General features: G+C 47.6%; 1 protein-coding gene across 9 annotated transcripts in view; it reads left to right on the top strand.

The window, feature by feature from the left end:
• Positions 1-13702, top strand: part of SPTAN1 (spectrin alpha, non-erythrocytic 1) — an 86373-nt gene that overhangs the window by 60079 nt on the left and 12592 nt on the right. For 5 of the 9 annotated variants that reach the window (XM_077306463.1, XM_077306464.1, XM_077306461.1 and 2 more), the window contains 15 exons: positions 33-179; positions 1254-1357; positions 1473-1635; positions 2174-2188; positions 6160-6291; positions 7393-7530; positions 7843-7947; positions 8632-8840; positions 8950-9070; positions 9576-9697; positions 10103-10235; positions 10605-10703; positions 10895-11054; positions 11738-11814; positions 11929-12138. In XM_077306463.1, coding sequence (XP_077162578.1) covers positions 33-179; positions 1254-1357; positions 1473-1635; positions 2174-2188; positions 6160-6291; positions 7393-7530; positions 7843-7947; positions 8632-8840; positions 8950-9070; positions 9576-9697; positions 10103-10235; positions 10605-10703; positions 10895-11054; positions 11738-11814; positions 11929-12138 — 1935 coding nt within the window. The remainder of the gene's footprint in view (positions 1-32; positions 180-1253; positions 1358-1472; positions 1636-2173; positions 2189-6159; positions 6292-7392; positions 7531-7842; positions 7948-8631; positions 8841-8949; positions 9071-9575; positions 9698-10102; positions 10236-10604; positions 10704-10894; positions 11055-11737; positions 11815-11928; positions 12139-13702) is intronic. The other 4 variants (XM_077306466.1, XM_077306462.1, XM_077306469.1 and 1 more) reach the window with 1 other exon arrangement.

Genomic DNA, 13702 nt, shown 5'->3' with positions numbered 1-13702 from the left:
GTTCAGTTAACATGTTTGTTTTTTCTCGTTAGCTGTTCCACAGGGACTGTGAGCAGGCAGAGAACTGGATGGCAGCCCGGGAGGCTTTCTTAAACACTGAAGATAAAGGGGATTCCTTAGATAGTGTGGAGGCTCTCATCAAGAAACATGAGGACTTTGACAAGGCAATCAATGTTCAGGTGAGACAGAGCATCACAGTTAGGGGAAGGGATGGCTCTTCATGGCACAGGATTCTTCAGCAAAAAAAAGCAACCCGTTCTTGTGCCAAACAACATCACCAGAATCACAGTCTTATTTTAAAAATATTTATGGAGGTCGTGTGGTTCAATGATAGAGGAGTCATTTTGGCCTGCAGGAGATCCCAGGTTCAATCCCCGGCATCTCCAACTGACAAGAACCAGTCAGTAGATGTAAAAGGCTTTGAGGCTGAGACTTTGGAGAACAGCTGTCAGTCAGAATAGGCCGTGCCGACTTTGTCTGATTCTGTGTAGGGCAGCTTCTTATGTTCACAGAAGTACTTAATTGCTCCCCTGCATTTCACATCACTGTTTAAGTTTGAGTATCATAATATCCTGTATATGGTGAAGCCTCATTTGGAATGTTGTGTACAGTTCTGGTCTCCCCACTTCAAAAAAAGATATCATAGCCTTGGAAAGATGCAGAGAAGGGTGACTAAAACGATTAAGAGGATGTAACACCTTCCCTATGAAGAAAGGCTTAAAGAGGTTAGGGCTCTTTAGCTTGGAGAAAGACGATTGAGGGATGACTAAATTTTATATAGAGTGGAGAATGAAACACTTTTTTCCCTTTCTTAGACTACAATAACTCATAGGCAATCTACGAAACTGATGAGCAGTAGATTTAGAACAGATAAAAGGAAGTATTCATCCAAAGAGTGATTCATGCATGGAATTCCCTGCCGCAGGAAGTGGTGGCGACTACAAGCATAGGCAGCTTCAAGAGGGGATTGGAGAGCCCTGTGGAGCAGATGTCCATCAGTGGCTCTTAGCCACAAGGACTAGATGGAACACGCTCTTTGGGCCAGTGGTGCTCTATATTCTGGCTGCTTGGGGGGACCACAGTTCTGGCCTCTGGAGGTCTGGCCCTGCAGGTATGCCTCCTAATGGTTTTGGCCACTGTGTGACACATTGTGTTGGCCGGACCCAACATGACTTCTCTTATGTTCTTATGAGTTCTTTTGTCTCCTCATGATATCCTGACTTCCCCCACCTTGCCATTTCTCTCTCTTGCAGGAGGAAAAGATTGCTGCCCTGCAGTCTTTTGCTGATCAGCTAATCGCAGCTGACCACTATGCCAAAGGGGTCATCTCTAACAGGCGGAATGAAGTTCTGGACAGGTTGGTGGACTGGCTCAGAATCCTGGATGGATTCCATACATCTGTTAGGCATTGCTGTAATGTCAGATAAATATTTTGGGTTATGCATTGATACCAATCGGAGGATTTATTATAGGTGGCGCAGACTGAAAGCTCAGATGATTGAGAAGAGATCTAAGCTGGGAGAATCTCAGACCCTCCAGCAGTTCAGCCGTGATGTGGATGAAATCGAGGCTTGGATCAGTGAGAAGCTGCAAACTGCAAGCGATGAATCATATAAAGATCCAACAAATATCCAGGTAGCCCATGATTCCATAGGTGGCAAAGTGGAGGGCGGCACACCTGTAGCACGTGTCCAGACGCTGAGAGCAACATATGCCCCAAGTGTGTAAAGCAGAGAAAGCAGAGCGTGCCTCAAGTTGGCCCCTCCCCAGACAGGAGAAAATCCTGAATACCGGGCTGCTTTCTGTCACAGTGGAGGAGGCAGGCACTGCACTTACACAAAGCAGAAGGTTATGTGTTAATGAAGTGAACTGGCGTTTGAATAAAAGCCTGATTCACACAACAGGATGCTGCACAGAATTAACTGAGAGGCCACGTTTCCCCCTTGCTTCAGCACTCAAATAGCAAGATAGGATTTTTATTTATTTTTTACATTCAGGCACCATGTGCCGTTCTAGAGGTTAGACCACAAATCTGCTTTTCATTACAGCAGGAAAAATTGTTTTTGGTGATAGGTCGGTTTGTTTTTTTGGTTTTGTTGGTTTTTTTAAAAATTCCATTGTATGGATCAATATGAAATGCCCTGATCTCTTCTTCTCTCAATCTGTTTTGTAGCTTTCCAAACTACTGGTAAGTTTTATTGGTTTGACTGGATTTGGCTTGATATATGTTTGTCCCTCTGCACAAACCACGTGTGGGCAGAAGGGCTGCTTGTCTTTCGGTGTCATTCATCCACTCACCCGTCCATTCGTTTGGTCTCTCGTTTTCTTTGTTTTGTATTTTTTTACACCGCTCAGTGTCTTCTGCGCGACTGACTGACCCGCAGACTGAGTGTAGCTTTTGCCCACTGCATCAGGATGTGTCTCTCTCCCTCTCTGTTGTTTTCCTCAGTAATTGCCTCATCAGCGTCATATTAACATATTCATTTTCCAGCAGTGTTCTGCATGATCTGTGGACTTAGCTGGGTTGTTGCTGGCCTGTTCTGAGAAAGGGCCCCAGTAGATCCTGGAATGACAGTTAATCTTTTTGGTCCTAACAAAACAACAGCTGTCTGGCTCATAAGAGTCCTCTTCTTCTGTGAATGTGACAACACTAATGATGGAATTGGTTCCATGTTTGGCAGTATTTGAATGGAAATTCCACAGGAACGTGGCCAGCACTTTTCTCTAAGTCCATAATGTTAAATAAAACCAACAGGACAGGGCAGAGTAATAGATTTCTGGTCCAGGAGCACACCTGCTTAGTGGACATCCTCCAGCCAGGAACAGGGAAGTTTCAGAGCCAGGAAGCCCCACCCCCCTTCTCGGGGCCAGGAAACAAGAGTTGACCTCCAGCTTCTCAGTCTGTTTGGGCCTCAGGGGAGCAGCTGTCCTTCAGCAGTGCTCTGCTGGGCTCTGTGCCTTTCTGTGGCCTTATCCACTCTGCTTTTCTTTATTCCCATTAGCATCAAATTGCACCCACCCAGATAGTAAAGGAGCATTAGGGAATTGACAGGGAATTGAGTTGATGGCAGCTGCTGCAGCTCTGGGGCAGAGAGGGGGAGGCGTGGTCTTCCCAGCCTCATCTCTTGCCCTTGGCGGAGATCAGGCTTGGGAGGAGGACAGATGTCTCGCTCTTCTTTGCCACAGCAGTGTAGTGCCTGTGAGATCTGCCCCCCCCACACACACACACAAAAAGAAGCAGGCAGGAGGAAGATGAAGAAGAGAGCATGCCTGTCTTCTCAAATACCTGCTGAGGTGGCAGGGCAGCTGCCATGGCAGCCTTAATATTGTGAGAGTTGTAAGGAGGGCTGCTGGCGAAGGGGTGTCAGGCTGCTGAGCTCCTGTAAGAGAAAGGAAGTTGTCTCTTTTCCCTCTAGACATTTGGAAAGACCTCAAGCTCTCCTGATCCCAGGGATTCTGTCTGGGAGAATCCTGACACTTCATAAGTCCTGGAAAGGATGGGTAGATAATAAAGGCTTGCTAGTCAGACAGCCCAATTAGGCTTGTGGAGAGAGCTGGAGCTTTGGGAAGGTCTGGGGCCCTCATCCTTTCCTGTAGAGCTCGTTGGGAGTCGTGGTCTCTTGAGGTACCTTAGCTGGGTGGATCTCGAGCTACAATAGTTTGGCCTGGGCCTCGAGAAGTTCTTTTTCTGAAGCCGTTCTTCCATCGCAGGAGCAAACCAATCCTTGTTCACTGCTACGTATTAAAATGATGGAATTGGCCAGTTGCTGCTGCCAGGGGCTGCTGAATTGTCCTGCAGACACTGGAGCAGTCAGTTGTCTCAGTATCCATTTGGCCCTTGTTGCATCAGGCTCACCACTCCTCCCATCTGCAGAAAGGATGTTTTTGCCTGGATGGTGGCCAAGGGGACTCTTCATCCAGGCCCTGCTCATTTATTTCCCCTTGAGGTGTGTTCAGAGAATTAAGGCCACCGATGACTCTTCCCTGTCGTTTCCTGGTTGTAAATAAATTCCTCTGTGCCTTGTCATCCCTCTCCCTTGAGTAAGGGCACCTCTGTACTTCTTGCCTCAGGTGCCCACGGAAGCTGATAATTGCTCCTGTCCATATTCTCTGAATAAAACAAAATCTCCCTTTCTGAATCTATAGGACGGGGAATGAACAGAAAGGGACTGAGTGTCCTCTCATTGCTGAGGGTTGTAGCCAGAAGTAGAATGACTGTCCTAGACCAGGGATTCTCCAGCATACCCTGGACGCTTCCCTTGGTCAAGAAAATGGCAAACGGAACTCAGTCCAAGTGAGGACAGATGATTCTTCTGGAAATAGTGTTTTCTTGAAGTCAGGGTTAAGCAAACAAAAGATAAATGCAAAGAGAGTTAGCTGAAGGTCTGGTTCGTGTACCTTAGCTTAGCACTGGCTGCTGTTAAGGATGCATGAAACACCTTCCTTATTACTTCCAAGGCTATGCTTAGGAGTCCTGGGCCAAATCCAGTAGGATGCAGCGGACGCACATAAGAACAAAATGACCTTCGTGTCTCTAGGTTTTGAGGCCCAGCCAATGATGCGGCCCATTAGGAATGTTCTCGGTCATCACCTGCTGCTTAAATGAAAAATTGGAATCTGTACTAATGGCCAGTTATACGAGATGTAAGCATCTGTCGCCTTACTCTGCCTCTGTCTCTCATTCAGAAGGCTGAATTTAAGTAAAAATTACAGTGCAGCCTTCCATGGTGCGTCAGGCAGTAGCAGCTTTTAGCAACAGCTGCCTTCCAGTATAAAGAGGTTCATGCAGAATTCTTGATGACAGTGCTGTAGAGCTTTCCATGTTTTGTTTTTCAGCCACTGCCCTGCAGCGTGGCATATTTTGCCACATGCCAGGTGTGGTCAGTCTTTTCACGTGGCATTTGTGAAATGCTGCCTTGTCGTTTGATTTCTCTTCATTTGCGCTTGCATTGGGACTACGCATGGCCCATATTCACGCTCTCCCATGCCCTCTTCTTGTGATGCTCCTTTTATTCAGTTGGAGAAAGATGAAATGTTCACAGAAGTGGACAGCTGCAATGTTTGCCTCATGCTTTCATTGTATGGGCAGAAGTCACAAAATTGAGCCCATTTAAAGCATCTTGGGTAATCTGTCTGGGAGAGGCCTTGGAGAGTTACTTCAGGTCAGAGCTAGAGAGACCATCAGTCTGATGCACTTCGGATTCTCCTGTAGCAGGTGATCCTTCTCTGTTTGCAGAAGAGATGGGTAACTGGATGGAAAACTTCTCCCACATCCCTGAGCAGCAACCAGGACTTTCTGTGAGAGCCTGTCACTCCTAGTCCCTTCTCCTTCCCTGTACAGGGTCAAGTCTCCGTTCTGCTGCTCTATTTTCACTATGGCTGGCTCTGTGCCTTAAGGCCGTTTTGGGCAGCTGTGCTTTTCTTCCTGTGAGGACCGTCCCTTTTTTCAGGTCCTCTTAGAATGTCTGGAAACCCTTTTCTGCCATCCCTAGAACAACCGTGGACTTTTTAAGTGCCAGAGATGGGTGAAGCTTGCTGCTGAAATACCCTCCCACCATAGAATTTACTCAGTTTTCCAAATTTAGGAACCCACGAGAGAATTGTTGGTTTTGAAATCTCAGAAAGATGTTGGCAGAGAGAGGTAACAACCCCATACTGCTATTTCAGAGCATCCAGTTCCAAGTTGTAGTCTGCTCTGGGATATAATGAACCCTTCTTGGACTGGAAGTAGTTTTTATTTATTTAAAATATTTGTATGCCGCCTTTATGCTCAATTAGGGTCCTGAAGGCAGCAAGCAATTAAGATAATAAAAATCAACTTTTTAAATCATGGAATATAAATATTTTCTTCATTCAAGTCAGAAATACTCCCTATTCCCCCACTGAGTAGATTGGTAACAATAAAAGGGAATACGCACAGGTATATTCATATATTGGGGGGGGGGGGGCTTGAGAAAGAGCTTGGGTTGAAATTTCATAACATTCTTGTTCTGGGTGGGAATAATCACAAGCTCACCAACTCCTGGTTTCCATCCAGTGGACCAGCCTTCCGGTTTCCGCCACATGTGTGCTCTGTGGGAGATACTGTCCCCAGCAGGCTCAGTCTGAGAGCTCCTCGTGCTTGTTGCTAAGGCGCTTCTATGGGTTTGTCCCTTTCAGAGCAAGCACCAGAAGCACCAGGCTTTTGAGGCTGAGTTGCACGCCAATGCTGACCGGATCCGTGGCGTCATCGACGTGGGGAATGCCCTCATTGACCGTGGAGCTTGTGCTGGCAGCGAAGAAGCCGTCAAGGTGGGTCTCACCATCCAAAGCAAACTGCTCTCGTTGAACATTATACAAATTAGGGTGGGATTCCTCCAGCTCTAGAAGCTGGTGTGTTTTAATTAACCTTCTCATGATCCACCTTGACTTGAGCCACAAGACAATTTTTTCCTGGTATTTTCCTTCCCAAAGCAGAAAAGGGGGAGGGAAACCTACACAGAGTTTTCAGCCCTTCTTTTTAAGAGGCTAATTGCAAACCCTACGCTCTACATGTAAGGAGGTTTTAGATTTGGGAAGCTGTGGTATAGGGTGGGAAGACAACACTCGCCAGTCCTCTCTGTGCCTGCTTGGGCCCCAGAGCAGCTGACAGTCAGTGAGGACCCATGGAATGCCAGGGGCCTGGAGGGGCAGCAGTGGGTGGAAAAGTCCCGTAAACTGCCAGTCCTGGCCAGGGAGGGTTGGTGCCTCTGCAGGAATCCTTTCTCAAAGGGCCGGGTGGTCTCAGAACCTGTCTTCGGAGAGAAAGTAGGCTAAAGTAACCAGTTTCTTTATCCCTCTGAGAAGGGCAGAGGCTGGAAGCAATCCATTATTAGGAGGAAAGCTGGCTAAAGATTTTGAGCCTTATACATTGTAATTCCTGAATATGTGAGGAAATAGTGATTCACCTCAAGCGTTTTATATGACTGGCTGCTAACTGTTCTTTGCACCCAGCAACTGTCTACTGGAATGTGGCAGTGTGGAAACAGGGAGATGCCAGGGCCAAGAAGGAGAGATTTTGGGGGTGCCTCACCCTGGCCTTGTAAAGCCAGCTCACAGAAGTTGTTAGACCACCAAAAATTAATTTACTGGCCCCTATATTAGTAAATTCACAGCCTGGAATTGTGGGGGGCAGGAGCTGCCTTCTGAATTGTTCTTGCTTCTCAGCTTGTTTGAGTGGAAGAGGGGTTTTGCCCCAGGCTGTTAAACGTTTGTCGACCCATCAGCCTGTCATTATTTATTTATTTATTTTTTATTTATTTATCATACTTTTATACCGCCCTCCCCGGAGGCTCAGGCTAATTATCTTGCTGCCCAGGGTCGCTTGCGAGGGATTTTGTTTTCATTCTTGCGTCTTTCTGTTCTTCATCTTAGGCTCGCTTGGCCGCTCTGGCTGACCAGTGGCAGTTCCTGGTGCAGAAATCGGCAGAGAAGAGTCAGAAACTGAAGGAAGCCAACAAACAGCAGAATTTCAACACCGGGATCAAGGACTTTGACTTCTGGCTGTCGGAGGTAGCCCAACTCCTGCTCTGGTTTGAATTGCCTTTAGAATTCATCATACTGTAGGAAAACCGTTTGCCGACTATGGAATGCAGGCATGTATTTGTCTCTTTAGATGGAGCACCTTGTTTTAAGAAACTTGTTTAAGGAACTAGCTTAAAGCATTGTGAGCTTTCCAACACCACACCCTCGAAGGGCTCATCTGCTTGAATTAATGTGGTGAAGTAGGAAGCAGAGGCACAGTTTTAACAGGTTGTAAAAGCACAACTTCTGCAGTTGCCCCACCACAAAGCATGACAAAGCCAGGTTCTTTTCCTTCCATAGGTAGAAGCACTCCTTGCATCTGAAGATTATGGGAAGGACCTGGCCTCTGTGAACAATCTCCTGAAGAAGCACCAGTTGCTGGAGGCCGACATCTCTGCCCACGAGGTGAGAAAGGAGAAAAGGTCATTCACGGGCAGTGAGTGCAGCTGATGTAGCAGGCTCTAATCCACAGAAGGCGATGCCACCATAAGCCAGTTTCTGACTTAATTTTAATTCAAAGCATTATCAAGCTGCCTTTCCACCCAACTAAGGGTCCCCGGGGTGACAAACAAGAAAACCAAGATGAAAAATACACATGTTTGTAAAAAAAAAATTAAGTTAGGAACACATAAGCACAGATTTCTCCCTTTCTACTCAAAGGAAGAAGCTGCAGGCAGTGCGCTTCATTAGAAAGAGGCTCCCTTTCTCGGTGGTTCTTAACGCTTAGATCAGATACTGACCTTTGTGAGGCGATGCAGAGCCAGCCCAGGTGGAGGACAAGATGGGAACCAGGTCCAAAGCTGGGTGCAGAAGTGGGACCAGCAAGTCAGGGTGGTGCTGGTGTGGGACCCGGCAGGCTTAGTGCTGTAGAAGAACAAGATGGGAAGTTTGCCCTCTCTTCAGGCTCCAGTGCTGGTTGCTGAACAGAGCATGGTTTGACTCATCACGCCAGGAAAACGTGAACTGGTTGGCTTCTCTGCCTGTGGATCGCCATTTCATTTTCCTGACATTCTTCCTAGGCCAGGACTGTAGGAACCAACATATGTGCTTCATTTCTCACCTGCTCTTGGCCTCTCTGTGTTTTCCCAGGACCGCTTGAAGGACCTGAATGGCCAAGCTGACAGCCTGATGACCAGCAGTGCTTTTGACACCTCCCAAGTCAAGGACAAACGGGACACGATCAACGGGCGTTTCCAGAGGATCAAAAGCATGGCAGCCGCCCGCCGTGCCAAACTGAATGAGTCCCATCGCTTGCATCAGTTCTTCCGGGACATGGATGACGAAGAGTCCTGGATCAAGTACGTACTAAAGCCGTTTAAACCGTGGTGCTGGCCACGCAAAGAAACTGCTAGAGTTGGGGGAGGAATTTTCCCAACCTGTTTCCTACCTTTTCCCTCTGGCTTGCAGGGAGAAGAAGCTGTTAGTTAGCTCAGAGGATTATGGCAGAGACCTAACGGGAGTGCAGAACCTGAGGAAAAAGCACAAGAGGCTGGAGGCAGAATTGGCAGCTCACGAACCTGCCATCCAGGTAGAACCTTGGGATGTAACACCTTTCTGCACGTTCACCTAATACAGATCCTAACTGACCACAATTCTGTTACTGTAGAATAAGCTGCGTATCTGCAAGTCACCAATGACAGGGTGATGCAGAGCACTTGCTTGCATATTCAGGACCAAAACTTGTATCAGTCGTGGTAACAGCTGTGTTTTATAGAATTTCTGCAAAGTTTAAATTGTCTGTAAGAAGTGGAAAACAGTGAAAGAGTAAATTGGAAGGCAGAAGGCCTTGGAGCACTGAGAATATTCGGGATGGGATCTGTGCATGATGAAGACATGTCCCAGAGAACTGGGAAAGCAGGCTGTGCTAATTGTGGAGAATTCCATTCCTAGCAATCATTTATTAATTTTTACCATGAGAGTGCAAGCAAACTGCAGTTGCACTTCCTGTATTTATAAATGTTATTATCAGGTAGCTTGATTTATAATTCTGCAATTGCAAATAATGTGCATCCAGTGTTTTGTCTGTGGCTCAGGGTGTGCTGGACACAGGAAAGAAGCTGTCTGATGACAACACCATCGGCAAGGAGGAGATCCAGCAGAGGTTGGCTCAGTTTGTGGAACACTGGCAAGAACTCAAGCAGTTAGCTGCTGCTCGGTGAGTAAGATCTCCTTCTGCCTCTAGCTTGCCCTTTCTTGTAAAAAAGCCTCAGAGTATACCTAGAGCCAAGTCAGTAAATGTCCATCTTCGTGCCTTCTGTGCAGTCCCACACAGAGTGAGACTGCACAGAATCCCACTCAAACAACAATTACAGGTAAGTGCAAACCGTTTTTATATCACTAGGCTGCTGGCTTTGTAGGCCTGTCTAGGCCCACTCAGGGTGAGGCTGTCTGTTTAGTTCCAAAGGTTTGTTATTTAGTCCTCACAGACAAGATTTCTTGAGAAAAGCACCTGCGTGAACATGGCAGCAGATTGGTAGGAAATAATATCTGCTTACTTTGGGAATGTAGAATTGAAGACCCAACCCACTAAACCATATTTCTTCCTTCCTTTCACTGCCAGGGGCCAGAGGCTAGAGGAGTCCTTAGAGTACCAGCAATTTGTGGCTAATGTGGAAGAGGAGGAAGCCTGGATCAATGAGAAGATGACGCTGGTGGCCAGTGAAGACTATGGGGACACCCTCGCCGCTATCCAGGTGGGCAGGCGGTTACAAAATGAGGACCTTCCCATATCAGTTTTGGGAGCACATCCCAGTTCTCTCGCAGGAGGGAAGGGTCTCGCCATGTGGGCTCCTAGAATCACGCCAGATCCCTTTGCAATTGGTGTGCATGACAAAACCACCTGTCCACCCAAAAGTGAATTGTTCAACCAACTTTCAGCTCACTCTCATAAAGTTCTGTTCCAGAAAGCCACTGAAGTCCTGCCCTTTGGCAGTTGTGCCTCTGAGAAATGTCTTTGGATTTATTTTACTTGACTAGAATGCTTCTGTCATGCCGTCAGCAGCAGCAGCAGCAGCAGCGTTGGCTGTTCCGTTTCGGCTCTTAGAACTGTGCCTTCCTTGCAGGGCTTGCTGAAGAAACATGAAGCATTCGAGACCGATTTCACAGTGCACAAAGACAGAGTGAACGACGTCTGTGCAAATGGCGAAGATCTCATCAAGAAGGTCAGTGGAACCACAGTGCAGCTCCGCAGGCTGAGCAAAGCAGCTTCTGGTCCTTTGGTATAAAATTACACCCTTCTCTGCGTAAGGAATCTGAACAGTTGACTCTGAGGGTGGAAACGAATGGTGAACTTGAGCCAAGACAAACCACATGTGTCGTCCCCCCCCCTTTCTGTTTTTTGTATTTTTTGCAGAACAACCATCATGAAGAGAACATCACAGCGAAGATGAAGAGCTTGAGGGGCAAAGTCTCTGACCTGGAGAAAGCCGCTGCCCAGAGGAAGGCCAAGTTAGATGAGAACTCTGCCTTCCTCCAGTTCAACTGGAAAGCCGATGTGGTGGAGTCGTGGATAGGTATGTGCATCTTGCCTCCTTCTGAAGACTGAGATGTGTCAGACAGGGGGACTGGAGAGGTCCCTGCTGGAAGCGAAGGCTGTGTATTTGATAGTAATTATATTGTTTTTTTCACATTTTCACATATCAGGTGATATGACCATATATGGTCAAGTCGACCTCCCCCCTGACTAATGATGGGCCTGAAGGGGAGGGCGTGTCCGCCGTGGGCATGTCCACAGTGCTGCTTCCCAACCATATTCTTCATGGCCACACCACTGCTGGTGTTTCTTGAAGCCTGAGGAGTGTTTCGGGGGGTTCTCAGTGGTACAAAAGTAGAGGAAGTCTGTAGTTGATCACAAGCAGCCCTTTCCCTCCGTTTCCCCTGTCCAGTGGGTTTGTGAATGCTGTAGACTCCTAACTAAACAGAGGAGGGAAATTGGAGACACAAGGCTTGGTGCGAAGAAAGCAGCTTCCCGTACCTCCAGCTCAAAGTTTCCTCTCCCTTGTTTCAGAAAGTGGGATGTTGACGACAGTGTAGTTGTAGTGGTGTAGTTTGGTGTCCTGGTTCGGAGTGGCGGTCTCTAGTCTGGAGGAAACGCCCACCTCACGGGTCTGTTGTGGGGAGAGGAAGTAAGCTGCTTGGAGACTCCTTTGGGTAGTAAAAAGGGTACATAAAAACCCAGCTGTTATTATTATTCTAGGAGAAAAGGAAAACAGCCTCAAGACAGATGACTACGGCCGAGATCTCTCTTCTGTGCAAACACTCCTCACCAAACAGGTTGGTAAAAGCTGGTGGGGACCTGAACCTCCAAAAGACTAGTTTGGACAACTGGGAAGATCCCTAAAGGCAGCAGGTATGAAGCAGAATCTGTTCCTGCCTTTATCGTTCTAGGAAACCTTTGATGCTGGCCTCCAAGCCTTCCAGCAAGAAGGGATTGCCAACATCACAGCCCTGAAAGACCAGCTACTTGCCGCCAAACACATCCAGTCCAAAGCGATTGAGGCCCGGCATGCCTCTCTCATGAAACGTTGGAACCAGCTGCTGGCCAACTCTGCTGCCAGGAAAAAGAAACTCCTGGAAGCCCAAGAGCATTTCAGAAAGGTCAGTGTGAAATCAGTAGAAGTCAGCGATTAATAGGCAGGCAGGAGAGGCCAGTGTCCCCCTTCTGCTCCCCTTACCAGCCTGCGTAGGGCAGGGGCTTTCAGCCCTGATAGGCATCTCACACAAGTGCTGCAAGGCTTGTGCTGCTGGTAGAAAGCAGCCAGCATCTGGCAGCCCCATAGAGCAGAGCTGTTGCTTGTTAGAGTGGGCCCTACTGAGTTAGGTGGGCCAATGCTGAGAATAAAATGATGTCCCATATTGCTATTAATGTTGTGTACACACAATCCCATTTTTCAGTGTTTACAATAAAATAACAAAAAGTAAACTCAGACTTGGACACAAAGAAGGTTAACTATTCTAGAAAGCAACCATCATGCATGAAGGCAAGGGTTAAAAAGGAGGACCTGCCCTTTGACGATCCCCCTCAGCAATCTAAAGGCATCATCACGGGAAAGGGTATGATTGGTTAAGGCACCATGTCGAGTCCAGTGGCACCTTTGAGACCAACACCTTTTCTTCCAACCCTGCCATTTCCCAGCTAAAACCAACTCGAGTAGCAGGGCTGGGAAAGATTCCCTCTACTTGAAATGTCAGGGCCAAGGCCCAGGATCTCGTGCACCCCAAGCATGTCCTTTGTCCCCGATTAGTAGGTCCCTTTTCTTGCAGGCCTTTGCTGTGTCTAGCCCCACAGTCCTCTGCTCTCTCTGCAGTCAGATAGAGGTCTTCCGTGGCCCTGCTCCCTCTTGAATCGATGACACCAGAGGTGGAACCTGGAGGGTTCTTCTCCCAAAGTCTTATCCTACGACTGAGCTGCTGTCCCTGGTATTGCCAGCATCTCTAAAACAGGCAGTCTTGCCCCTGAATAAAATCTGCCCCTTTCGAAACAGAGGGGCATCCTGAATTTGAATTATGAAGAAACAGAAAGAATGGAGCCAAAACCTTTCAAAGCCTTCCTACTTCAGACTGGTTGTGTGCCCATTGCTCTCCAGCGAATGACACGCTAGAGGGGGAGTTGCAGTGTGCCTTGTGTTTTGTGTGTGTGTGTTTTGTTTTGTTTTTTTTTGGGGGGGAGACCTTTGGTTGAGATGGCAAACCCAAAGCGTCTGGCCAGCTGAACAGAAATGCTATGCCCAAGCCCGCCTAGCCAGCCAGATCAGCCGAATCAACCCTGGCGATCAATGGGGTGACAGATGTCGCAGCCAGATCGCCATCACATCAGGAGCTTATCATGAGAGATCATCTTTAACAAACTTCATCCCCTCCCTTACTTGGTATGAATATTTCTTAAACCTATTCCATGAGGACAGAGTAAGCTCTTGTAGCCTCTCCGAGATCAACTTGTCAGATATCCCAGACTGGGCCCCAGTGATGCCTCATGAAGTCAGGGCTTGATTGATCAACTCGCTCCCAACCAATCATAGACCCATCAGCCTCCTCTCTATTGTTGGGAAGCTACATGCCAAACTCCTATCAAATAAACTTACCTTGTGGTTGACTAAGGAAAAGATTCTAGGCCCTGAGCAGGTTGGATTCTGTCAAGGGAAATCCTCCCTTGATCATTGCA

This window comes from Paroedura picta, chromosome 12 (genome assembly GCF_049243985.1).
Source record: "Paroedura picta isolate Pp20150507F chromosome 12, Ppicta_v3.0, whole genome shotgun sequence".
NCBI classification, from domain to species: domain Eukaryota; kingdom Metazoa; phylum Chordata; class Lepidosauria; order Squamata; family Gekkonidae; genus Paroedura; species Paroedura picta.
This window is presented reverse-complemented; position numbering and strand designations above follow the sequence as displayed.